This window comes from Lampetra planeri, unplaced genomic scaffold (genome assembly GCF_965212315.1).
Source record: "Lampetra planeri unplaced genomic scaffold, kcLamPlan1.2.h2 scaffold_1207, whole genome shotgun sequence".
Classification (NCBI taxonomy): domain Eukaryota; kingdom Metazoa; phylum Chordata; class Hyperoartia; order Petromyzontiformes; family Petromyzontidae; genus Lampetra; species Lampetra planeri.
The window spans coordinates 5,350-32,005 of record NW_027613922.1 but is presented as its reverse complement, the minus strand read 5'-3'; the positions used below and the strand labels follow the sequence as shown (position 1 = coordinate 32,005).

General features: G+C 42.9%; 3 protein-coding genes across 3 annotated transcripts; 2 read left to right on the top strand and 1 right to left on the bottom strand.

The window, feature by feature from the left end:
- The first annotated feature begins 9,261 nt into the window (after window positions 1-9,261).
- Window positions 9,262-12,156, top strand: LOC144738885 (adenine phosphoribosyltransferase-like). Its single transcript, XM_078621879.1, is given in 6 exon segments — window positions 9,262-9,384; window positions 9,503-9,596; window positions 10,219-10,365; window positions 11,166-11,261; window positions 11,327-11,476; window positions 12,023-12,156. Coding segments are annotated over 6 exon segments (744 nt in total).
- A 100-nt stretch (window positions 12,157-12,256) lies between these two features.
- RAB34 (RAB34, member RAS oncogene family) lies at window positions 12,257-14,273 on the bottom strand. Its single transcript, XM_078621878.1, has 10 exons — window positions 14,199-14,273; window positions 14,038-14,130; window positions 13,842-13,927; window positions 13,587-13,688; window positions 13,424-13,488; window positions 13,251-13,302; window positions 13,079-13,160; window positions 12,586-12,676; window positions 12,401-12,508; window positions 12,257-12,324 (listed from the first exon to the last, which is right to left on the bottom strand). The coding sequence occupies exons 1-10, from the start codon at window positions 14,271-14,273 to the stop codon at window positions 12,257-12,259; spliced, it is 822 nt and encodes a 273-aa protein (XP_078478004.1).
- Window positions 14,274-17,356: 3,083 nt separating this feature from the next.
- Window positions 17,357-26,326, top strand: LOC144738883 (serine protease 33-like). Its single transcript, XM_078621877.1, has 10 exons — window positions 17,357-17,395; window positions 19,902-20,070; window positions 20,158-20,274; window positions 20,898-21,065; window positions 22,980-23,142; window positions 23,269-23,441; window positions 23,734-23,832; window positions 24,402-24,544; window positions 24,641-24,793; window positions 26,174-26,326. Exons 1-10 carry the CDS (start codon window positions 17,357-17,359, stop codon window positions 26,324-26,326), a joined length of 1,377 nt encoding a protein of 458 aa, XP_078478003.1.
- The last annotated feature ends 330 nt before the right edge of the window (window positions 26,327-26,656 follow it).

The window sequence follows — 26,656 nt, the reverse complement described above, 5'->3', positions numbered from 1 at the left end:
GTGGACGAACGGACGTTTTCTTTTTGTCATTCATTCGTGACATAATATTGACTGTCTCCTTGTCCATCGCTGGCTCATCTTTCATGACTTCATTGGGCAACTTCTCTTTTCCTCTGACCTCCAGTGCCCCGTCAGCAACTGTGTGTGTGCTTCTGCCTGACTGGTCTCGATCATGTGACTCACTGAGAAAGTTGCTGAGAGCGAGGACTTCTGTTGTTTTGGTGCCAGGGGGTGAGATACCCTCCTCTATCTTAACAACTACCTCCGCGTTCGGTTTTTGCTTTCTCCCTTTCCCTTTTTGCTTTTTGCTGATCTTCTTTTTCTTCTTCTTCTTCTTCTTCTTTTTCTTCTTCTCAGCGCTTTGCGACTCGAGTCAGGCTCAGCAGTGGAGCTTTGAGACGTGGAGACGGTGGCGAGCACCTTGATGAAGTCTTCAGCAGCGGTGACAACATTTCTGAGTGACGGCTCCTCAGGACCTGACATTGTAGGTTGCGTCGAGCTCTCGGTCTTCTCCTTTTCCTTCTTTGTCTTGGAATCTTTCTCCTTGGGAGGAGCCAGGGTCAGCACATCGATGATATCAATACCCCCATAGTCATATGGGATGGCCTCTTGGAGCACAGCAATGGGAAGTTTCTCGTATCGTTTACACCTGGGAGAGAGCGGACGAAAGGAGGCTTCAGAAAGTAATACAGCTAAGTATGTGGCAAGCCTCTTACAGGCAAAGATACTTACATGCCATACCAGTGCCGCTCTGCACACTGTTCCTCATAGGCAAACTCAAAACAAGGCACGCCAATGACATTAAAGAACGCCTGACCAACAACCCTGGAGGACGTGTCATTCACTGCCCTCAGACAACTTCTCAGCCTGCAGAGTGTGATGGAGAGGAGACAAGATGAAATGTGCAAAGACGTCAAAGTAATGAAACATTACACGTGGACTTTGGCTCATGGTAGTTTAATTCCATTTTTTTCTGGCTTTTGAAAATGAGTTTTGAAAATGTGGAGACACGTCATGGAAGAACATGTCTAACGGTATGTTTTCCACTCACCAACCGGCCTTACATCATTTTCATCACACATCGACATCAATGCAGCTCCACACACAAAGCGAATACACACAATGGTATTTGCATATGTTTAAGAACTCACGTATTGTCACAGTCACAGTGACAGATGGAGTGCCACTTGAAGTTGGTTGTAGCCATATTTAGTGGAGAAAGCGTGGATGACATGAGGGCAATGGTCATGCGTCCGGCAGCAACTGTCTGTCTGTGTAAACTCTCCTGAGCATGTGAAGATAAATACATTTACAAAAGACCAATGCGCCTGTTCCTTTTTTTTTTTGTTTTTTTTTTGCGGATGTGACTCACCTAACTGGTCGTAGTGGTCCGCCATGTTCCCCAGCTCCACACCAGAGGGTTCCAGGGTACGTGAAGCCTCTCTTGGATCTTTTTACAACCTTGTCCGGCAGCGCAGAGTGATCTGTGTCATCCCTCTCGACATCACCTCTCAACTCCTGGCACATCAGCTTGGCTTCATCCATGTGCGTAAAACGCGCCTGTGGGCACCGCACCGTTCCCCGACTTTTCTTCCAGTTTCAACCTGCATTCGAGCAGGAACTCCCTCACCAGCACCTGGTCGACTATCACAGAGCAGTTGATGAGTTTACCGGCGGGACTGACGGCGGAGAGCACCATCTCTGCTCCATCTGACACCTCGTAGAGGAAGTTCTCCCCTACATCGGCCATGTTTGCGCAGCATGTGTCACTGATCAGCGAGAACATTTCTTTGCTCTCTTTCTCTGCGTCCAGAGCTCGCTCAGAAAGTCGCCTCTGACTATGTTTCTGTCCAGGTAGGACAGAAAAACAAAAAACACCGACCACATGTTGCGGCCCGTGGCCCTTTCAGCACCACTCGGGACAGAGACAGCTCCTCTGAGGGTCCCTGCGCTCGTGACGAGCCCTCCCACTTGTAAGGGCAAACTGAAATGGTGTGGTTTTAATACGATAAATGTCACACTGGGAGGAGTCTGGCGAATTATCCTGGCCAAATCCCAAATGTCCACTTTGGGCAGGAGGGGTGTCTCTGTCTTATACTAGGCAGCAGAGCGCACTGCACAGTTACATCCGAGAAGAGTGAAGGGTTAACATGTATGTATGTATGGCGTACCACGACCCCCCCCCCCCCACCCCCCCACAAACACACACACACACACACACACACACACCATCACCACCACACAAAGCGCAGAAAGGAATGACCGTAAGTTACCCTCAATCGCCCCTTGCCCCCCCCCCCCCCCCCCCCCCCCTTAACTCTGCGCCCCACAAATGGCCGTGATTGAGATTTACTCTGGGAACACGCATGGGAGACGTTATTTCCATAGGAACAGGCGTGGGCTGATTGTGCCAACCAAGGAGACTGGACATTTTTCAGCTGCCTCTGAATCGGTGATGACCTAAATCACAACGTAGGAACAAAACGTGGGGAGAAGTCTGTGTAAAGACCTCCGTTAGGTCCTACGTCTGTTTGTAAGTCTGTTGGTGATACTTTGCCTTGTTAGTGCACCTTCATATTATAAACATTTCTATTACTTCGATTCAAATGTGAAAGAAATAGGTTTCTTTTTCTTCTAAATAAGTTATATTTAGATGTTTTTTCTGTTGCATTTGCACACAGATGCAAGTTGTTTAGTGGAAACATGAGAAAATCTGTGTCCTCCTTCAAAATAAACTTCATATATTGCACAGAGGTCTTGTGAAGATCAGTGGATGTGAATTATTTGTGCCACTGACACATTTCTACTGTATATCTATTTTTTCATTTGTTATTTCAAGGAATCAAATTTTCCTCTAACAGCTGCTTTCGTGGCTCCAATAATGTTTTTAACTTTCAAATGCAAAATTCTGACCTGTCTATCAAATCATCAGGAGAGGAGATAAGCTGCCTGGTTGGTTTCCATCTGCACATGATCAGATGTAGGAGGGGCCGTGGTTCACTAATCATGGTATATTTCTGTACAAATAACAAACCAAATAAATGTTATTGATAAAATAAATTCACCTTTTTTGATCATTATCCACGAATATTCCTTGGTGAAAGGAAAGTTTGTTTGCTTCATGACGGATGCTTTTATGAGTACTGATCCAGTTTCAGTTAGGAAACATTGGACACTCCATGAAGGGGGCCGTGCAGACCCCACTGCATCTCTGAACTAATGCGTGACTCTGAAGAAAAAGGCTCTTGGTAGTTTGGCTTTCTAATGAGCCCAGTGTTTTGTCACATGGCTGGTCTTACTCTGAGCTCTATCAAGACTCCTCAAGGCCCTGCAATCGGATTGTTGGGAGGCGGAGAGAAATGATGTCAAATCACAGAGGCAGCATCCGACCCACGTTTGGTGGTGGGGAAAAAAGTCTGAAGGAACTTGGATGAAAATGGTCCAAATAACCCAGCTGCTCTAATGAATCCATGAGGACTCAGCGAAAATGGAAAGAGACACTTCTGGAAATATGGGAGACTCTCTCCTAGTAACCCTTTCACCAGTTAGAGTGCAGCGCCCCCTGGAGCCAAATGAAGTCAGTTAGTATGTAGTCAGTAGTAAGTACAGCATCTTGCAGACGTTTCTGTGAGTGAGGAGTCATATTTAACAGTAAATGCCTTTTAATGCCCTCAGTTTCTGTGTGACCACTTGTTGTAGCACTTTGTCTGGATGTGTTGTTTCAATTTCACTATTTTTCTTATTAGGTTAAATAATGATGACATGTTAATCTCTGAATAATATGTCAATCATAAACCCTTTGAGTGTCTAAGATGCCAATTGTACTACAACCAACCGTTTCATGCATTCCATTCATTCACATCACGAAATACATGTATAATATAAATCATAAATGCGGTTTAGGGTTTTGTGTCCGGGATTTTTCATCTTACCAACGTCGTAGCTTGTATAAAGTGACGTTCAATGAACTCAACTGACTCAAAGTCAGTGTCAGCGATTTGTATGAATTCATTTTGCTCGCTTTCACAGTAATTAGAAGACTGAATATATATATTTTTATAGAAAAAAGACATATAGCCTGGGCGTCAGTTTGGTTTAAAATGAGTGAAATGTGGTGGGGACAGAGACACACACACACACACACACACACACACACACACACACACACACACACACACACACACACACACACACACACCCAATGACACTTCCTAAAGTGCTGGAATGTGCCAGATTCTCCTTGGAAATCAAGACATTTCAAAAATCATCACTGTCATCACTGAATGACAGAGATGAACGCAGATTTGAACATGTTCTTAATGTTTTTAACTGATCTAAAGTTTGGCATTGATCTCTTTCAGTTTAAACCCTCTCCCTTCCCCACCCCGGAATTGATACCTACATGAAGCTCTTGAAAACATTTCTGTTGTATTAGCTTCATTCGGTGCTTATGGAACTCAAAGTGTGGGAAAGAGAAATCCCTGTTTGAGGAAACTCAGCTTGAATTCTGTTGCAACAGACTAGGAAGAAATTCCAGATGTCGGCTTGTTTATTAAACTGTAATAATGATTCCAGTCGGTGCAGGGAGAGATGCCTGTGATGCCAGCGTGGATTTTGTTTCACCTACAGCGGGACCGTGTGCTTTGCAGGATGACCTCCTGTCAGTGCACTGTGTTTGGACTCAGGTCAAAGTTAGGGTCACAAATTAGGATATTATTGACAGATTAGGATCGCGCAAAATCCATCGAGCGGGGCAGGAAGTCCAACACAGAAACAAAATAAAACATCCGACTACTTTTCAGAATAAAACGCTCGACGTTGACGCCAGATCGTATTTCACACTATTACATCAGTACATCAGTACTTTCAACACAGTACATTTACTGTACACACAGTATATTTATTACATTTATTACTAACCAAGCTTACTACTTTTATTTACTAACAAGGTACTTTCCCATGGTAAAAGCACAAAACACCAAAAAAAAAAAAGTCCAACACAAGCAAGTCCGACTCTCCTCTGTTTCTCCACCTGGAGACACGACTGTTTCCTCCTGGATTTATCACACATATTCGTGTAGTTTCACGCGATTGTACGTGTTTTCACGTCGGTCACGTGACTGACGGACCGGAGCTGATTAGATCCAGGGTAGTGTCATCCATCGTCTGAGCCCACTTAGAGTACAAACAAGTGAACTGACCTGACGCTCCCCCATTGACGTGGCAAAATGTCATTCCGTTGTTCAGATGTTTTCTCTCTTTCACTTCAAATGACTGCTGTGATTTGGTCACTGTTGTCTATAGATAAAGACTTCTTCTTCTTCTTCTTCTTCTTTCGGCTTTGTCCCTCTTCAGGGGTTGCCACAGCGAATCATCGATTTCCATCTTTCCCTGTTCTCTTTATCCTCTACTCTGACTCCAACTACCTCCATGTCCTCCCTCACTGCATCTATAAACCTCCTCTTTGGTCTTCCTCTCTGTCTCCTACCTCCAACTCCATCTCTAACATTCTCCTGCCAATGTATCCACTGTCCCTCCTCTGCACATGTCCAAACCATCTCAATCTAGCCTCTCTATCTTTTTCTCCTAACCTTCCTGTCTGTGTTGTCCCTCTGATGACCTCATTCCTAATCCTGTCCATCCTGGTCACTCCTAAAGAGAATCTCAGCATCTTTAACTCTGCAACCTCCAGCTCTGCCTCCTGTCTTCTGCCTATCGCTAGTGTCTCTAAACCATACATCATAGCTGGTCTAACCACTGTCCTGTAAACCTTTCCCTTCACCTTAGCTGAAACTCTTCTATCACAAATCACTCCTGACACTTTTCTCCAGCTGTTCCACCTGCCTGCACCCTATTCTTCACTTCTCTTTCCACAGTCTCCACTACTCTGCACTGTTGATCCTAAGTACTTAAACTCCTGCACCTTCACCACCTCTGCTCCCTGTAACCTCACTTTTCCACTGGTCTCCCTTTCATTTATGCACATATACTCTATATATGTGCAGTATACTCTATATACTATACTGTCTTGCTACGACTGACCTTCATTCCTCTTCTCTCTAGAGCAAACCTCCACCTTCTAGGTTCTCTTCCAACTGCTGCCTACTCTCACTACAGATCACAATGTCATCTGCAAACATCATAGTCCAGGGAGACTCCTGTCTGTGTCTGACCTCATCTGTCAACCTATCCATAACCAAAGCAAACAAGAAGGGGCTCAGGGCCGATCCTTGATGCAGTCCTACCTCTACCTTGAAGTCTTCTGTCCTTCCAACAGCACACCTCACCACTGTTCTACTACCTTCATACATGTCCTGCACCAAGCCAACATACTTCTCTGCCACTCCTGACTTCCTCATACAAAACCACAATTCCTCTCTTGGCACCCTGTCATATGCCTTCTCTAAATCTACAAAAACACAATGCAGCTCCTTCCTACCTTCTCTGTACTTCTCCATCAGCATCCTCAGTGCAAATATTGCATCTGTGGTGCTCTTTCTAGGCATGAAACCATACTGCTGTTCACAAATCTCCACATCCTGTCTCAACCTGGCTTCAACTACTCTTTCCCAAACCTTCATGGTATGGCTCATCAACTTTATCCCTCTGTAGTTACTACAACTCTGTACATCACCCTTCTTATAAATTGGTACCAGAACACTCTTCCTCCACTCATCAGGCATCTTGTTACTGTCTAATATTTTGTTAAACAACCTAGTCAGAAAATCTACCGACACTTCCCCTAAACACTTCCATACCTCCACTGGTATGTCATCTGGACCAACTGCCTTGCCACTCTTTTTAAAGCTTTCCTGACTTCATCCTTTCTAATCTGATCAACCTCCTTCCTAATCATTTCTGGCTCCTCATTCCTACGTTCCCTATCGTTTTCTTCATTTAACAATTCCTCAAAGTATTCTTTCCATCTCTTCAACACACTTTCCTCACTGGTGATGACACTTCCCTCTCTGTCCTTAATCAACCTAACCTGCTGTACGTCCTTCCCAGCCCTGATTTCTCTGCCTCACCAACCTGTACAACTCCTTTTCCCCTTCCTTTGTATCTAACCTCTCATACAACTCCTCATATGCCTTATGTTTGGCCTTGGCCACTTCCCTCTTCACTTCCCTTGCCCTCTCTTTGTACTCTAGCCTGTTCTCTTCTGTTCTATCACTGTCCCATCTCTTCTTTGCTAATTTTTTTCTCTGTACACTCTCCTGAACCTCAACATTCCACCACCAGTTTCCTTGTCCTCCTTTCTCTGTCCTGAGGCCACACCTAGCACCTTCCTACCTGTCTCCCTAATCACTGTTGCCGTAGCGTCCCAATCATCTGGGAATTCCTCAACACGGCCCAGCACTGCCCTAACCTCCTTCCTGAATTCTTCACAACATTCCTCTTTCTTCAATTTCCACCATTTGATTTTCTTCTCTGTCTTCACCCTCTTCCTTTTCCTCACCTCCATCACCATCTTACACACTACCATCCTATGCTGTTTGGCTACACTCTCTCCTGGCACCACCTTACAGTCGCTAACCTCCCTCAGAAGACCTCTTCTACATAGAATATAATCTATCTGTGTAGACCTGCCTCCACTCTTGTAAGTTATCAAGTGTTCTTCTCTCTTTTGGAAATAGGTGTTTACCACTGCCATTTCCATTCTCTTGGCGAAGTCTACCACTGCCTGTCCTTCCAAGTTCCTATCCCTAAGGCCAAACCTGCCCATCACTTCCTCATCACCTCTTTTCCCTTCCCCTACATGACCATTAAAGTCTGCTCCAATCACTACTCTCTCTGCTCTGGGAATGCTCTCTATCACTCTATCTAGCTCATTCCAGAACTTTTCCTTTTCTTCTAACTCACAGCCCACCTGTGGGGCATAACCACTAACTACATTCACCATTACTCCTTCTATCTCTACCTTCACACACATCAACCTGTCTGACTCTCGTTTCACCTCCACCACCTGCCTAGCATACTCTTCCTTAACAATCACCCCTACTCCGTTCCTCTTCCCATCTAGACCATAGTAGAACAACTTGTAGCCTCCTCCAATGTTTCTTGCCTTGCTGCCCTTCCACCTAGTCTCCTGCACACACAAAATATCTACTCTTCTCCTCTCCATCATGTCGGCTAATTCTCTACCTTTCCCTGTCATTGAACCTACATTCAGAGTTCCTAACCTCAGACTGATCCTTCTAACCTTCCTCTTTTCCCTCTTTCCCTGCACCAACTGTCCTCCTCTTCTTCTTTCACCAACAGTAGTCCAATTTCCAACAATACCCTGTAGGTGAACAGCACTGTTGGCGGTCGTTGTTGACCCGGGCCTCGACCGATCCGGTTTGGAAATCATTTTGATCATTCGCATATTTGATTTGGCATAAATTTTACACCGGATGCCATTCCTGACGCAACCCTCCCCATTTATCTGGGCTTGGGACCGGCACCAGTCAACAATGGCTTCCGCAACTGCTCCCTAGTGGCTGGGTTGTCTATAGATAAAGACATTTTTTGTAATTCAGTAAAAACATGAATGTGATAATCACATACGATTACCAATAAGATACCAACTTAACGTCAAAGATACTTGTTTACTACTCCGAATTACATCCAGCACATCTGTTTGGATTCATTCATTAATTAATCATTATTCCAATTTAAGGTTTAAAATTTGCTGTAAAAAGGTATCCTTTCTTTTAGGTTGCTGACATCATCAGTTTCCCAAGACTCATGTCCTTATGTCAGTTATTTATACTCAGCAGTGGCATCGCATAATTCAATGCAATTTCCAATTCCAATTCAATTTTATTTGTATTGCAAATTCCAATTGTCTCAATGGATTTACAGTTTGTACAACACCCCCTGTCATTAGACCCTCAATCAGGGTGACAAAGAGAAAAAAAAAACAGCAAAGAAACCATAACCCTAAGAAAGTGGGATCCTTCTCCCTGGAGCAGACATACCACACAGTGAGGGTGATATTATGAAGAGAAACAATTCAGCTTCTAAAAGCAGCTAAAAAGTCAAACAGAGCATGTCTGTCCACAACACACCGTAGATGTTTTACATATGCTGATACATACACATCACACATTTAAAAACCCTGCAATCGGTTGCTGGCGAACGAGTAACTGAGTTCAGATTCACAAACAGCCCCCTCCCACCCACTTTTACCTCAGAGAAACCTGAGACTGGTGAGTTGCACGGTCCAGTTCCTTCACCCCGGTTTCTCCTTCGTACAGCAGACAAGACTTGTTTCCAATGGACGTGTTGGCTGTTCCTGGTGACAGGCATAAAGGATGGTACCTTTCTTTCATGGCCCCCAACACTAAAGGACCAACATTAGCCTGGTTGGATCCATCAAGACTCTACTGCAACTCTCAGGTATGATATCTGATCTGTGGGATGAACCTACTGCCTCCTCACACTGAGCACCACGGTGGGATTCATGCTGTCATTCACTGTATGAGGACTTTGTTCTTGGTCTATTTACTGTTTCCAGGCTCTCGCAGACTGTGTCAGTGATCTTCTCAGTCCATTCCACAATGACACTATCGATCTTGTTGCTGGCATAGATGCAATGGGATTCATTCTAGGTAAAAACAACAACACAAATCTCACTAATTTCCCTTTATATTGCAAGTAAATTTGAATCAATGTCTGCATGTGTTTTACCATCAGGAGTCACAATCACACTGGCTGAAAACACACAAAATGGATATCTTAAAAACTATTACTTTTATTTTGAAACAACTGACTTTACAAGCATTAAACTAAATATTTTTGCATTACACTTACACTTGGAATACTCATAATTCCCCACATTGCATGAACTACATCTATAGACATGGATGTAGTCTTTATGTCAAATGGTCAAATGACAGTACGATTAAACTAACTGATTAATTGCCTGTTTATAAGTTCCTTCAACAATGCAGGTCAGTATGACCTTTTTTCCACAACCAAATGTTTCTAAGACGACCTGATGTTCTAATAGCACACACCATTCTTACACGTCACGTAACTTAAGCCACAGCCAAGGAGACTAAATTTAGTCTAAGATATAAATTTAGATTTCAGTCATCTTGGAGTTTGTCTGCTTCAAACAAGACACCATGTTGGGCTGTGGGTAGTTTCCCCTCCAGTGGAGGAAATAGAAGAGTCATATCTGACTCATCATAGTATACTGTAGGTACTTGTTTGTGATGTTTCTTTCAGGGGCGTCTGTTGCCACGACTCTTGGAAAAGGTTTCCTCGCTGTCCGTAAAGCAGGACACCTGTGTGTCACAACACAGACCCAAAACTACACCGACTACACGGGCAGAGAAAAGACCTTAGAAGTAAGACTGGATGTGCTAAAGCCAGGTTAATTTTTACTTTTTACCCTTTGATCACCGCAACAAATTCCCTGTTACTGGTTAGGAATATGACATGTGTGGTACAAAACAAATACAAACACAAATTGAACTGTAGAGCAGAATTATTTATGCTTCCCTTCTATCAATTCCCTTTGAAAGAGCAGCCCCTAGTGTTGAATGAAGCAAATTGCAGCCAAACCTTGGAAAACTACACATGTTGCACTGAAATTCTGTACTGCAACAAAACTGAGAAGATATATATTTTTAATGTGTCTGATATTTGTGGATTCGTTTCTTTTGGGCATGAGATTTGTCTTCATATATTCATTCATTCATCTTCTTCAGACCCGGGGAGAACCCACGCAGACATGGGGAGATCTGATAGTGATATTAAAAATCTATTATCAAGGGGTATTCTTATACAGATCAACACATGAAATGTCTGTGAACACACACATGAAGTTAAAAATTGGTCAAAGCCCTTAAGTACACCCCCCCCACACACACACTTTTCTAAACTAAACCACATACATTACACATGTAAATATAACTATACACATATACAAAAAGAAAAAAATCCAATTACCAATAAAGGCTGTATTCATTTTTAGATTTTTTATGATCGATGGATAGATAGAGAAATTCACACATGAATTCATATAATGGTCCTTTAGATTTCTTCCTTTGTTTGCTTTTGTTTAAATCAAATGTTTCATTGCTTGTCTTCATTCATAATTCTCCTCATAATCATTTTGCTTTATTTTTTCAAATACCCCCCCCCCCCCCCTCTAAATCGTGGTCTTGCAGGAGTGAGAGTGCTGTTAGTGGACCAATGGATTGAGACTGGAGGCACGATGAAGGCTGCAATCCAGCTCGTTGAGAGGCTGGGCGGCACAGTTGTAGGTGAGTCCAACATTTGTTTCGATTATAAATCTGTGAAATTCAATCTTTTATACTGTCTCATGCAGGTGTGGCAGCTGTGGCCATCGAGAACACTGAAGGGGGAAAGTGGATCAAAGCAAATTATAAATTCTCTCACTGCATCCCAGAGGAGCTTCAGAGCCAGATTGATGGAAAACATCTTGATTCCTTCAAAAGCTTCAACAGCTAAAGGACGGGTACTTCTCAGAAACGTAGTCAAGTTGAGAGCTTCTTAGATCGTCAAATCAAACTTGTCTGTAAAGATTTAGATTTTGAATAAAAACAAAGGAACATGAGGATTTATTGCTGTTGAACATTCCTCCAAGCAACATATTTGTTTTCAAAATACATTTTAATACATTTTTGTAAATGGTCACACAGTAAAAACACAACGTCTATGATATAAAATATTTCAAATTCAGTCTGTGATTTTATTAGTACCAAAAGAAGTAGTACCTATGAATTACACAAGATAGAAATACTCTCAGACCCGGGATGGGAACATAAACGGATTTTTTTTTAAAAAATGGCTGAAAACACAAAAATACATATCTTAATTTGAAACAAATAATAAAATTAAAAAACAAAAGCAAATAGGAGGAAAATGAAGTGGAACTTCTAATAATATTTAAAATTTGCTTATTAAAAGTATAATGTTTAAAGTCTCAAACTAAAAATTCTGGTTACCGGTAGATACTGACAGAACATACTGATTTCTTTTACACTCTACAAATGAGGAGCAGTTTCATCCACAGCCATTCTTTGGCACGGCAGCAAAAGACAAGTTATACTGAGCAACACCACAAGAATCCACAAAGCGGGGAAGAAAGTTGTTCCTCAGCCAGGAACGACTGACTTCAAACATGCCAGGGGCTGAGTCTCGCAGCAACATCCCTAATATGTGCTGGAGAGCGGCAGTAGCGGTTTTCCAAACAAGTATCCAGAGTTTCAGTTTGTACCTCTGACTTCTCCACTCCTTACTGGCAGCAGCTAGGTTGTTTCTTCTTCGACGTCATGTATACATTATTGGAGTTGCTGTTAATCCCTGAAACACAGCAGCTGGTTGTTATTTGAGCCACATGTGATGGGGGTAACGATTCCTGAGACGTTTGGATACTCACTGACAACCTCTCCGATTTGCTTCGTTCCACTTTTCTCCAGCTCCGCGAGAACGTTGGTCTCAAATGCCAAAGATGCAACACGGAAGAAAAACTCCTGCACATTTTCACCTGCAGCATGGCAGAAACACAGATCAGCAATAAGAAGGTGGAAAAATCATTCCCTTTACTTGGATCTTAACATTTACCTGTCAGGGACGATACCGCCCAGTACTCTGCGCTGATCTCCTGCGCTATTTTGATGGCATCTTGTTCAATGTGAGCGTACTGGGCGGGAGACTGTAGAAGACAAAAATGAGCCCAATTAAACTTTGTTAATTCAATTATAACCATGGCGCCTCTCATCCAGAGTTATACAGCATCTTATCAAACATATGCGATGTAATACAAACAAGCTACTTTACTAAAATAAAAGCTCTGAACATGAGTCAGTCACAAGGAACCTGCAGGGAACTGGAGCTCGAGCAGCATTCAGGAGCACGTCTCCATCACTACACCGAAGCAGGTTACGACTCTCGTTAACGGCAACTTCGTTCAGTGACGGAGGACAAACTACATTCCTGCGGTTTGAGCCAGCGGACCTGCTCTTTGTGCCGCTGGCGTCAAACCAAACAAATCACATTCTGACGGTGGGTCCGGTAAAGACACAGAAATGTCAAGATCAAACACTTTACGACGGACACTCAGGTCCTTCTTTGTGCCAACGAGGAAAAGCTGCACAGCGGTGGGGTCGTTCTCTTTCAGTGCATCTTCGAGCCACTGCCTGTGGACACACACAGGGACAACTTTATCTGCTGCTGTGAGGACACACACACAACTGTAAAACCACATTTTTGTTTGAATATCCGCTGACCTTGTGTGTCCCAGAGAGGCAACGTCATTGACATCAAACACGATAATCACAACTGGATGAGAAGAAACGCACATCAGCTAAGCTGCAGATCACAGAATTCCTCTTCGACATGTGCGAGAGGTTTTAGTCCATTTCTTTTTTTTTTTGCCACCTTAAAAATCATGTTCACTCACTTTGGGCGCCTCTGTAGTACGTAGAAGCAATGCACTTGAACCTCTCTTGGCCTGCAGTGTCCCACCTTTAACACACACACACACAAATACACGACCACACACGACTGAGCATCACAATCACATCTTTGGATCTGAAACTCAGTCAGGAGGAGCTCAGACTTACAGCTGCAGGCTGAAAGGAACGCCCAGAACTTCAAACCGCTCCATCTCAAAGTCAACTCCAATTGTTGCTTTATAGTTCTTGTCAAAAGCATCCTTGCAGAATCTGACAGCAAACAGACTCAAGTTAATCGGCAACTACACAACGCGCATCAGCCTCGTGACGTTCATACCTATCACCCCCCACCTCACCAGTTTTAGCCACAGCCCTTTAAAAATGGGCACACGTGTCTTTTAAGTGTTAAGAGCAGTCTCTTACCTGTTTATCAGACAGGTTTTCCCCACAGCCAAGTCACCCACAACAATGATTTTAGAGATTTTAAATCTGCTGAGAAGAACAAACAGCTTCAGAAACACTTTGCCACTGTATTTTTTTTTCCGGATTAAAAGAAGAAAATGTCATCACGAGACATGTCAAACTGCACCAACAACTCTGGTCCGGTCTCTGTGCTCACCCCGACTGTGCCAGTGCGCTGCTGCTGACAGGCCGTCTTCACCTTCCCGTTGAAATCGTCCCTCGTGTGGAGCGCTGCCTCATTCCTGAAACACTATGAGACAGGATGAAACTTTACTGATACAGCCTCTCTCAGGTGAGGTTTCTCAGCGAGGGTCTTACCTGAGGGAGCTGTGTGATGATGCGGTCCTTTCGAACGGGAGGAAGAACACTCATGCCTGAAACTCGGACGGACATTAAGCCTCCAGGTTTAGCAGAGGAGCGTGTGCTCTGCTGAGCAGAGACAGATGGAGAGACAACTGTTTCAGTCTGAAATCATCATGGCTGGTCATCATTTTCTTTTTGCTGACAGAAATAGGTATCAAATCATAACACTTCATACCGTCAAGTTATATTTTGGTCAAACTGTGATATCTGACTAACTCGCAATGTCGTTAAATTTGAGGCAATTTTATTTAGTTTTTTTCTTTTTAGGCTGACTATTTCATAGATGAAGAACTAAAACTGTGTTAAAGAGAATATTACCAATTATAGTAAATAATGAGTGGCTGTGTTTCACGAATGTGAATGTGAATGAAGTGTGTTGAAATAGGTGGTTGAAAACTGAAGAGCTCAAACTACTGGGGAACTACTGGGATGTTGGGAAAACGAAAGGAGCCTGGAAATGTGTTATTACTGTGTTCATAGACCAATGTAACATACCAGGTTCCCACACGTTTTCTCTCTGTGTGTATCTGTGTAAAATACTTCATTCCAACCCCCACCAGCCATGAATCTGTTTTAATCCTATTGTTTATCACGTCAGCTAATTAAGAAGAAGACCCACTGTTCGCCAGCAGACGGTCGAACCCAGTTTGTGTGTCTGCTGAACGCCACAGAGGAGAAAACGGACTGTTAGCTAGTGGAACGAACGTTACCCACATCCATTTTTCATTAGCAGCATGTTGAGTCATGGAGATGATAGTTTACCTTGGAGATGGTTTGTTCAGTGCTGCTGCTGCTGCTGCTTCTCCTCGGTGTTTCTCTCGATGTGGTCCTAAGATACGTCACTTACTGCGGGTTGAACTCATGGTGAAGTCGACATTTTACAGTGAGCAGAGCTCCACGGAAGTTCAGAGAGAAGGGGAGAAACAGTTTGGGGCTTCTGCTGCTGCTGACTCAGACCTCTGGATCTTCTTTTCCAGCTTTTCTCCGCTCGCTTCGCCCCCTGTTGGAGGAAATGAGCAAATATGGAGGAAAAAAACTGAAAACGTCGACATGCTTTTCTTGGTCAAATACACGTAACTCCTCTTTTTTTATAGGCTCATACCTTTGCCGAATCCTTGGTCAGTGCTTATCCTGTGTCGCTGTATTTGACGATTGGAGACTGGTTTCCATGGCTGCCTGCCAGAGATGGTTCAAGAGCGAGATGAACCACTAGAAACCGTTTCCGGGATCTGCGCATGTGGGACTCGGCGTCGCCCCGCCCCTTTGAACGAGCTGCAGATCATGGAGCCTGAAAACGGAATTCTTTCGCCTCATACTGCCATTGATCATATTTATCTGAATACACTTATCAGGAAAGCCGGCTCTGTGCTGGGGAACCCTCGAAGCGGTTGCGGAGAGAAGACACAGAGCAGATCTGTTGACCGGAAACGACACATAATACAACTCAGCGAATCCGGTCTATTTTCAAAATAAGAGCAATGGATTTTTCACAATAAACACCACAACGTCACAATGTGTGTAGTAGGAGAGCCACGGGTACGGCGGAAGTCAGACGACACGAGACATGGACGAGGAAAGATTTAGCTAGAAGTGGAGAAGCGCAGTATCACATTTTATACCTCAATAATGAAGTCTTAAAAGAATAATACATTAACATCTACAGGCTTGTTTGAAGTGCATCGATCATGAAATGTTTGTTTCTTCTTTTTTGTTGTTTGTACGCGCCGTCTCGTGACTCTCGCGCTAACTCATTGTCTCGCGGTACTCGTTGGGCGTTCTCGCTCTGCTGCTGAATGGAGCTCGCGTCGGGAATTTGATCAGAAACGCCACAGAAGTTTCCAGTGTAAATCTTCTTTGAGACAACTCTGGAAGTCGTTCGGTGTCTTCATTCAGAAGTCCTCAGTGCACGAATCTATCACTATAACATCTATAGGACCATTTTAAAAAAATTAAATCTACATATTGTCAGCTCACTGACTTCATTGTTGCTACATCTTTTATTCCTAGAAGTGCTATATAGTCCACGTCTCTTGTTTTAATATGTTACATAAGACTGAGCAGACTGTAAATAATGTCAAAGTAGTGCATATGTGATTGTGAAGTGGAAGGAATTGATTCATGTAACCAACATGTATTACAAATAAAGAAAAATAAGAGCCATTCCTAAATTCCTAAAGTGTGGCATGCATTTATATCGATCCCCCGTTACTCTATAAATAAAATAAATCAAATCCAGAGCAAATTATACCGAGTGTAATTGTGTTGGTAAAATCCCAACCGCATGAGACAACTACGACCCTTGATTGAGTGTTTGCGTGTTCGCAGTCACCATTGTTGTTTGTACCTCAAAATTCCACAAGGTGGCAACATACACATACTTTTCCTACTTTTCCCACGTATGTCCTATATGTTTTTTCTTAATTAGTTTATCTATTTCCACACTTCAAGCAAAATTGCGTTTTTTATCATTATGCTTTTTTAAAAAAAAAATCCTTGATATTTTTTGGAAGACCAGATTGGAGTTTTCTTTACGTTTCATTTAATTCCCATCGTGTTTATGTCACTTCCTTTTTCCTTCCGTCTACATACCCATGCATGGAGCGTGTTTTCCTAGAGATGTATCGTGATTTTTCAACAATCATGAAACGAACGGAGAAGGTGTCTACTCTACTCTTGGTTCACAACAAAGCAAAAGTAGTGTGTTTGGTGTTAGTGTTTGCTGTTGAAGTCACCAGTTACAAGAACCTCCTCTGTGTTGTGATCAAGGCCGGCATAATTTCAATGTTTTTTTAGTATTTCACTAATATCTGGGTTTAAACTCCCATTCATTTCTATGGAGTGAACTACAATTTCCTCAGTAGCTTCTAGATCGTGCGAGCGAGGGACTCAAACAATTGTGTAATTGTACATCTGACCAACCTGCATATATGGCCCTTGGGTTTGTGCTTTAATGTGTAATCCTATTTTTCAGTAATATTTGGGTTTAAACCTCCATTCATTTCCATCATTTCCATGAAGAAAACTACAATTTCTTCGATAGCTGCCTGGTCTTGTGACCTAGAGACTTCAACGGAGGCATCTCTGCCCCCCGGATCTCCTCCTACACAGAAACAATGGAAAGCCACAAGAAAAACGCAGAGAGCCAGGTGAGGGTGAGTCATCACACACACACTTTCTGTAAACAATACCACGGACCAAACAAACATTTATAATAACCCTGCCTCTCACCTTACTACAACTAAATCATTTTTTTCTAAAACTAAAACCTTTTTTTAAGCTTTTACTAATTCTCATTCTGCTTGCGTTGAAGTTCCAAATTTTCAATTTAGAAAATTGAACATTTTTGGATTTAAAAAAAAATGCCTGAAGGAAGCTGACTTAAAGGACCTCAACAAGTGTTTTGCATGTATATTGCCATTATAATGATACGTGATATATTTCATTGTAACATGTATTGTTTTGGAAGGTTAAGCACTTTTGTAAGTGAGCGGGAACTCATCAGTCACCTCTGATGGATGAATGGGCCTTCCTGCTGTGAAACAGGTCGGACAGGTGGTAAACTGGTGCACATGGGCCCTCCCGTCTGTATGGGGGAGAAGAATGAGGGACTGAGAGAGGAATGGATGGGTGGGAGGGGGGCAGACAGACTTACCTCTGAATAGCTGGATGAAGGTCAGTTGCAAACACACTAAGGCGAGCAGGAAGAAATGGGACAGGGGAGGTGTTTCCTGCTGGGCACACAGGTTCTCAAAACTACCTGGAAAAAACTCCACCCATAGGCTTTCACCTCCACACTCGTCTTTGTGTTATCTTTAGTACTACTAGTGATCTCAATGGAGAAGCATGACCCGGTATGTTTTATTTTATTTTATGTCATTTTTATATGATTTCTATTTCTCTCGCTTTCTTAGTAATACTGTATTTTCTTGTTCTTTTTAGTGTGTTGCTAGACATGCGCCCTCCTCTTTTTCTTCATTTTTATAAAGACTAATTAGACTGTTAATGATGCAGTGTTTCCTCTCTGTGTGTGGGGTCATTGAATGGGGTTGTTCATGTTTAACTCCAAAACAATCTGAGCACATACCAACAAACATCTTTTATTTCTCGGTCCTCCTGATTTTGAGAATGTTTTTCCACGTTAATGATGACAAAGTTATTTCCCAGGGTTTTCAAATCACAATGTATGTTAAATATTCAGGAATGTCTGAACTCTAGGTATGGTTTTGGTTTGAGAGGAAGCTTTGGCCACTTTTTGTTACAGATAAATGTAGTTGTAACAGTGTGTGAACAGACAAATCACATATCTGTGTGAATTTACATTGCTATTGTTTGTATGGGGGAAATACTTTCAAGTCTCATTTGAGCCCATCCTCATATAATTGTGCAGTAATTTTCCATGACAAGGCAGATGCAAGATGATCCATGTAAACTTTGCTGTGAAATATGATGAGCCTACTCTTTTTCAGCCATGTAACATCAATTAAATGTATTGTAAACTGCCTGTAGGCAAACATTGAAAGATGAGCAGCAGGCCATAGAAAAAGCCTTACGAAACACCTTTGTTAGGTCAGCGACCAGCAGTCTTCTCCACAGAGGAAGTTTTTTTCTTTTTCCAACAAAAGTATTTTTTTCCCTGTCCATGAAGGAAAAGCTAAAGTGATGGTAAATCTGTCAATGTCGGCCACTGGAAATAATATATTTTTTTGTCCTGCTGACACACTGATTTGGTCTCTGAAAGGTGTCTTGGTGAAAGGTGTCGCATGCAAGCGTTTCCACTGAAATTGACGAATGTCGATGCAGACACATGAGAAAACTCACTAATCACATCCTGACTTTACTACAGTGAGTGTGTGTGTCTGTTTGTCCATGCATTCATAGGAAATCTTTGACAGAAAACAATGACTCGTGACAAATATTTTTCTCATGCAGTAGCACTTTCGGTAACACTACAAACAAGTGATGTCGTTAACAGAGCTCAAACAGGTTTACCGACATTTTATTCTGCGTTCATGAACATTTGCTCAGCTGATTTCCTCCTCTCAAACGTCACTCCACATATCACGTAGGGACCGGGAAGGGTAGGGCAGTTTTTAGTTTTTAGTAGTTTCACTCTTGATTTAAAGGCGAGCAAATTATTCAAGTAAACACTGATTCTCATTCACTTCTCACATCATGTGTTTTCACTGCCAACATCCCTGTTTGTTGTACCTAAAGTCATTGTGTCAGACAAGCTGATGTGTCGACAGAGAAGGAAATGCTACGTTAAAGCTCAACCCAGGGTGAGACTGACTAACCTGTGTGCTGTCATTGGGTTAACACTCTTCATTTATCTGAGGAACGAGGCAGTGGAACCTGTGAATCAGTGGAGATAGCAAGAATAAAAAAATGATAGATGTTAGAGAAATGTTAGACCTGCATGCCAGGAAACATCAGATGTCTTTGTGTATAAGATTGTTACCTGGGTGTGGACTTAAACACAGGCATGATAACAGCGTTAGGATTGCATGAACAATGGATGACACAGGCATGCGACAGATTTGCCTGTTTGTCTGTTGTCTGTCAGCAGATGTTATTAACTGAAGGCTGGTTTTTCCACAGGCACGAGATAACATAAAATGTGACATGTGACAACCTCCTAATCTGCCTTTTCTCTCACAGAACGAGCCCCCTCCTCCCTACCACTCCACTGAAGTGCCGACACCTCTCCCCCTCATGTCCTATGAGGAGGAGGTGTACGGCATGGGCCCAGGGCTAAAACCCCACTCCAAGCCGCATTACATCGCCCAATGTGCCCCACCTGTGTCATCTCCCGATGTCTCACATTCAGGCAAATGTTAGTAGCTGCAGCAAGTTTTCCACAGCACCCAAGTTGGGAAAAATATATTGAATGTGTCTGTGATTCTTTACTATCCAGCCACCAGCAGTAAGAGGAAGAAAACTGCGTGCTGTGACAGTAATGCCCAGTGTTACGGAGGGTCAGGGGGAGTCATCCTGGTGCTCGCTCTGCTGGGGATAGCCATCTGGCTTGGAGGTAGATTGTGTTTTGCTCATACAGATCAGTCGTATCTATGAATATTCATTTGCTGGTATATATTTTGCTTACTAAACTACAGTTTCAGCATACAAAGTGGCCTGGTGACATAGTCCCTGTGCTCTGTAGGAATTGTGGTTGGTACCATGCTGGGAGATCTAAAAGTTGTAAAAAAAAAAAAACAGGGTTTGAAATTGAGAACATTTATATCTTTATATCCTTTATATCCTGTATTATTGAGTGATGATAAGAAACTTAAAATATTTGTAGTATGCTGCTTTGTGTGGTCTTTTAGTATGTAAATGATACATAATGATAAACTTAATACATAATGATTGAAATATAATCATTCGATTTTTATTGATATTTGAGTTGCATGTGGCCCAAGTCATATTTTAGTCTCAAATAAATGACTGAGGCAGATAGTGACTGTGGAATGTAACAAGAGCTTTGATTGGCAGAGGATATAGACAATGGAGTAGAGTTAGAGTCGGGCAGATATCACAATTTCACGAAACAGGACTTTAAGTAATTATGCTTTGAGACTGACGATATGTTATAGTTTGAAGGATGATAAACATGGTTCCCTGCCAGTCATTCTCGCTCCTTCATCCCGTTGCTAGTGCATTATGGTACCAGGGTGGCAACGGCAGTGATCATCTACACTGATAAGGATGACGGCTACCAAAATGAAAATCTGCCTACGCAGATAAATGACGTTTGCCCCAACACCACTGTGGTATGTGATGGCATTAAGGACTGCCAACTGGGCTCCGACGAAGCAGAATGTGGTAAGTAGACACACAAGATATTCAACAATACAATAAGATATTCTGTAATAATACTTCAACAATAAAACAGTTTCGAAACGGTTCACTTAAATTGCTTATGATGTATGACAGAATAAGAAAGAAAGTACACAGCTGCTTGAGTTTGCGTGCTACCGGTAAGAGAGGCAGGTAGACAGATAGATACTTCTATCTGTATCTGTATCTTGGAGACTATTCGTCTCCAAGAGAAATTCACATTTCCAGCAGCATTCATTTATGATATGTGGAAATATAGCAAATGTTTGACTGAACAGAGAAAAATGGCTCCTTATTTCACATTTCCCCAGTGAGATTTGGAAGTGGCAATAGTCTGCTGGTCAGGACATCTGAAGATGGCCGCTTCCTTCCAGTCTGCTACAGTGGCTGGGACAACAACTTTGCCGACAAGACATGTTCACAGCTGGGTTTCAGAAAGTAATGAATATCTTCCTCTCTTATGTGCTTCTTTAAAATCATTTTCACAGCATGAGGACATTTATTTTCAGAACACGCTCAGCCCTCGTCGTGAAGTGATTTCAGCGGAGGCCATTTCAGTGTCAGCTAAACAACTCGTGGGCTTCAATCTCCATCCTGTAAATCACCTGCTGAGATCCCTCTAATTTGTCCTCACCTGCTGCTGTGTGTTAAGGCTGGAATTGATTCTCCTCTGGTTCCTCTGGGGTGCCTTAGTGTGAAACAACCAGAATTTGTTTCCACATCCCCTCAGACAACAAAAAGGATTAGTTATCTCTTCTGCTTTCTGATGAGTCTTATTCTTCATCTACAGGGGCTATGTCAGCAAAAAACTGAATGCCCAGGACTCGACTACTCTGGAATTGACCAACAAATCATCTTTGCCTATCCAGGGTCAGGTCAAAGTCAGGTAAATGTCCTTTGAACAGTGTAAAACCTTCTCCTCTGACATGCAAATTGACACACAAATAAAGTATCTAATCAATAGTCATTGTTTGTCTAGTGCTGTGCTCCTTCCATTCGTTCAAAGTCTAACCAAATCTTGACTGAGAGAGACTAGACACTGATGTCTGAGGAGTACCATCATTCCCATAAATGAATTGGGCTCGTTCAACCTGATGCACAGTTTTTACCTGAAAGAATGCGGCTCAGGCAACATCGATTTTCAGCTGCAGATTGTGATCGTTGAAACGGTTCACATCACATGGGGAGGACGTGGGGCGTTTGCAGCACTTGAGTGTAGAATGACACGTACTTCTGTGTATCAGACGTGTTTGTGTGTTTAGAACACGATTAGCAGTGGAAATGTGCCACTCAACATGGATAACGTGTTGCTCTGTTTATGGCGTTTTGCAGTTCTTCCTGTCCAAACCAGGATATTATCTCCTTGCAGTGTGTGGGTAAGGAGACACCATCTGTTCCTGCATGTGCCACAAACACACACACACACACACACACACACACACACACACACACACACACACACAGGGAGAGAGGGAGAGAGAAAGATTTTTGTTCTTGTTTGTATATTGACAAATATTGATTCACGGGAGGCTTATCCTAATCTAAATGCAACTCTCTCATTCATTCCTCCTCTGGTTACAAGTCACGGTGTAACTCTCTCAATCATATTCTATTATAAATCTGAATATTATTTTAGCACACATGCATAGCACAACTTCAATCAGGGCTTCACCTAAATTGTCAGAGCTGTTCTCTGTCTTCTGCTACACCTGCTATACTTGTCTGTCTGACTGCTGTCTCATAAAACTGACACATTCCCTAGTTTGATGTGAGTACACCTGAGCCTAGAGGGCAAATATATACTGTGAAAACAAAATGTATCACTAGAGTCTACTTACTTGTTTAGAAGCAGTATTGTTTTCACGTTCCTCTAGATTTTACAGTGTTTCCTGTGCACAGATTGCGGCCGTCAGCAGTCCACATCCCGGATCATAGGAGGCAGCATAGCCAAGGCTGGTCAGTGGCCTTGGCAGTTGTCACTCCACTACAAAGGATCCCACGTCTGCGGAGGAGTCCTGATCTCCCCTGATTTTGTGGTTACTGCTGCCCACTGTTTCCCGAGGTAAATGTCATCTCAGTGTTTTTCGTTTTGTGGCGCAGTCGTCGTAAATTACGACACATTTCAGAATTGCAATACACAGAAAGTGTCGTTTTGATTGTAAAGCCTCATTCTGTGCTGCAGTGGCAGCGCCCAGGCGCTCTCTGTGGGGAACTGGCGTGTCTATGGCGGAGCGTTATCTCTGGACAAGCTACCTGAGCCCTACCAGGTTGAGAAGATCATCCTGCATGAAAACTACAACAGCAAGACTAATGACCTGGATGTCGCCCTGCTCAAACTTACAACTAGACTCTCATTCAGTGGTAGGAACGTTACACTGAGTTATCTGATTGGATTCCTGGCCTGGGATCTTTCTGTTCTGTTCTCTTCGGTCACTGTGTGTGTGAATGGTTGTCTTTTCTTCATGTGGTCCTGTGATGAGCTGCCGACTCGTCCAGGGTAAACCCTGACGTTTACCCATTGACAGCTGGGATCAGCTCCAGCGTGACCACGACTTGTAACCGGGGCAAACTGGAGCTGAACGAACGAACCAACGGACATTTAGTTTTCAACACGTTGTCATTTTTAGGTCTTGTTGTTGTTGTTGTTATCTAGATAAAGTTCATCCCGCGTGTCTGCCACTCTATGCACAGCCATTTCCCGATGGCACCAAATGTTGGACATCAGGCTTTGGAACCACTGAGGCAGGAACAGGTGAGCAACAACACCGTTGAGGAGCAGTCAAAAATGACCCAAGACATGGTAGATCACAGTATGCATGCACGTTTTAGGACATCTGCGACGGACCAAGTAGAGGTGAATTCATTTTTTGGATTGAATCTCCCATACAAATAGGTCACATACCACATACATAGACATGTCAGACCTGTCAGACAAACATATTCCGAGCAAAGAGACGGTCACACAGTGGAACAGTTGGAAAGTAATAAAGGTTGGAATGGGGACTTACATGTACGTGAAACAGGTTGGAGCGGTGATTTACAGTACATGTACATGAAACAGGTTGGAATACCTCCACAGTCTTCATTTTGTTCCATTGTTTCAACAGCAAGGCAAAAACAAAACATATCCTTTGGGTGGCCAATAGCTAGTGTCAAAGTTCCATTGTGTTGATAGATACCGAGGAGGTAACGATCAAGTGCTTTTGTTTTTGTTGTGCTCAACCCTGAAACCCCCAGATCAGTTGAAGGGGATTTTAGAGGACGCTGGCGATGAATACACTTACAAAACTAAAAAAAAAGCGTGCTTACATTTTTTTTCAGGAAAAGTGTCCAGAAATCTGATGGAGGTCAATGTAGGCCTCATTAACCCCAAAGTGTGTAACAGTCGCAGCGTGTATGGCGGGGCTGTGACAAAGAACATGCTATGTGCTGGAGACCTGCGTGGAGGCAAAGACTCCTGTCAGGTGAGACCAGCTGCACTGACCTGATTCCATCCAAACAACGTTTAACCCTTTGCATGTACCGTCATCCCGGTTCTCTCTCTGGATGGAAACCTCCAGGGTGACAGCGGTGGGCCTTTGGTTTGTGAGGGAGACAAACGTTGGTACCTGGTGGGAATCACCAGCTGGGGAGCTGGCTGTGGTGAAAAAAACAAGCCAGGCGTTTACACCAAAGTCAGCAGTGTTCTGCCCTGGATTTACAGCAATATGCTGGTGAGAGTCCATTTGTTTAGACCGACAGTGGTTAGGATGCGTTTAGATTTGTGCCACAGGTATAACTGTCTCTGTATCTCCCACAGCGAGAGCGGCCGTGATGACACTTTGTCCTCTGCTGGCGGTGCCCAGTGAACTCTGCACTACATGAAGCTTTCTTAGAAAGATGGATGGATATATATATATATACAGACCAATGGGTTAATGAAGAGACACTGCAGATGGATAAAATGGTGTGTTTGGATGAAGCAGCATGACAAAATGCCAAATTTCTTTCCCTTTTTCCCCCACATATTTTGTATTCACGCACATGTGCAGCAGTGTGTGTGTGCGCACAACCTGACGATCATTGATATCTGATGCACTTGCTTTTCTTCCCCTGTCTCGTATTGTCACACAGTGTACGTATGTTTACCTTCATGTAAATCAAACTTTTAAGATGGCTGGTCCTTCTGCACGTGGTCTGTGCCAATACGACTCAGTTCACTGTACTCTGATTTCTTTTATATTCTTAATGGATTTAAGAGCAAAGCTCCTTAAAATAATCTATGACTGTCTCCCTCTTGGGACACATCCTTTCTTTGGTGACCGATTGGAATAAAGGACACTTTAGTGTGTGTTTGTGTTGAAGGAACTGTGACACATTGATTGAGTTGCCTGTGCACGTAAACCTCTGATGTTACATACACTGTGAATTTTCTTTCAACATTTGATTTCTATTTGTGGTATGTATGTGCTTTGGCCATGTCGACCAAAAATAATTTTCTATTGCCAGATGAGTGCATCACTGGATCATTGCAATATTAATACAATATTACAATAAATAAAACTAATTTGTCCTCATCGTCACTGTGAAGCTGGCAGCATTGTCTGTGTGTGTGTGTGTATGAGAGAGAGAGAGAGAGTGGAAGAGAGAGGGGGGGGTTTAAGCTTGGAGGTAGCAGTTGATCCTCTAGTCGCATCATTGCCCATCGCATCGTTTTTTTCAGGACAAGTACATGAGAACACTGTGCACATATTGACAGATGAGAACATCTGAGACAAGCTGATTGTTTCTGTGGGTTGAAATCAGTGTGTTCACCAGCTGGAGTATCAAGAGGTGAGTTGACGAGCAAGTATTTTTAAAATTTGTTTTATTTGAGGTATATTTCTTGATATGACCTTGTTCAATATAGACGTGACATCTTTGTTATGATCATTATCATTATTATTTAATATAGAATTCTCAGCTTTCAAAAATCGTTCCTTTTGACCCAAAGTTAATTTCTTCCTTTTTCACGTCAACCGATGTGTGTGTGTGTGTGTGTGTGTGTGTGTTTGTGTGTGTGATATGGCAGCAGACAGAATCACTATTTGTCATTTATCGGTAATCGATCACAGCACGAGGGCGTGTCTGCTCGCGCTCATCACGAGAACCACAAAAACACGCGGATCAACAGCCTCTCGGAGGGAAATCGTGACCAGTTTGCCGTGTCACTGGGGGATCGTGCTGTTATTCTGCCCCATCAGACGAGCCACAGGTTGATGGACTGAATGTGTTTCGTATGAATTAGATCGCGCCTGTTGTTAATTGTGGGTGAAAGATGGCAGAGGCGCTCAGACGTCTGTCTCTGTTGTAGTCGTGCTGTGGTGGAGACATTTGTTTCTATGTGTGGATGTGAGCATCCTCTTCTCCGAGGATGAGAGCCACACCCATCCGTGTTCAAGTGGACATAACATTGTCTCTGTGTCTTCTAATTAAGCCCTCATTTCATTCGGAGGCAGTTACCATGGAAATAACTGGACACTATGGAATCACGCACACTGTTGTCATGGCAATGTGACATCATTATGATGGCAGGTAGCCTATATGTGGTTGTCTGT

Coding starts and splice junctions, on each gene's coding strand:
- RAB34 (XM_078621878.1), bottom strand. CDS start 14,273: ATGTCCGTCCGAGTTTCAGGCATGAGTGTTCTTCCTCCCGTTCGAAAG. Junction 13,928..14,037: donor AGCGCACTGGCACAGTCGGG/GTGAGCACAGAG, acceptor GTGTTTCTGAAG/CTGTTTGTTCTTCTCAGCAG. Junction 13,489..13,586: donor GTTCCTTTCAGCCTGCAGCT/GTAAGTCTGAGC, acceptor TGTGTGTTAAAG/GTGGGACACTGCAGGCCAAG.
- LOC144738883 (XM_078621877.1), top strand. CDS start 17,357: ATGGAAAGCCACAAGAAAAACGCAGAGAGCCAGGTGAGG. Junction 21,066..22,979: donor CTCCGACGAAGCAGAATGTG/GTAAGTAGACAC, acceptor TCCTGTGCACAG/ATTGCGGCCGTCAGCAGTCC. Junction 24,545..24,640: donor GAGGCAAAGACTCCTGTCAG/GTGAGACCAGCT, acceptor GGAAACCTCCAG/GGTGACAGCGGTGGGCCTTT.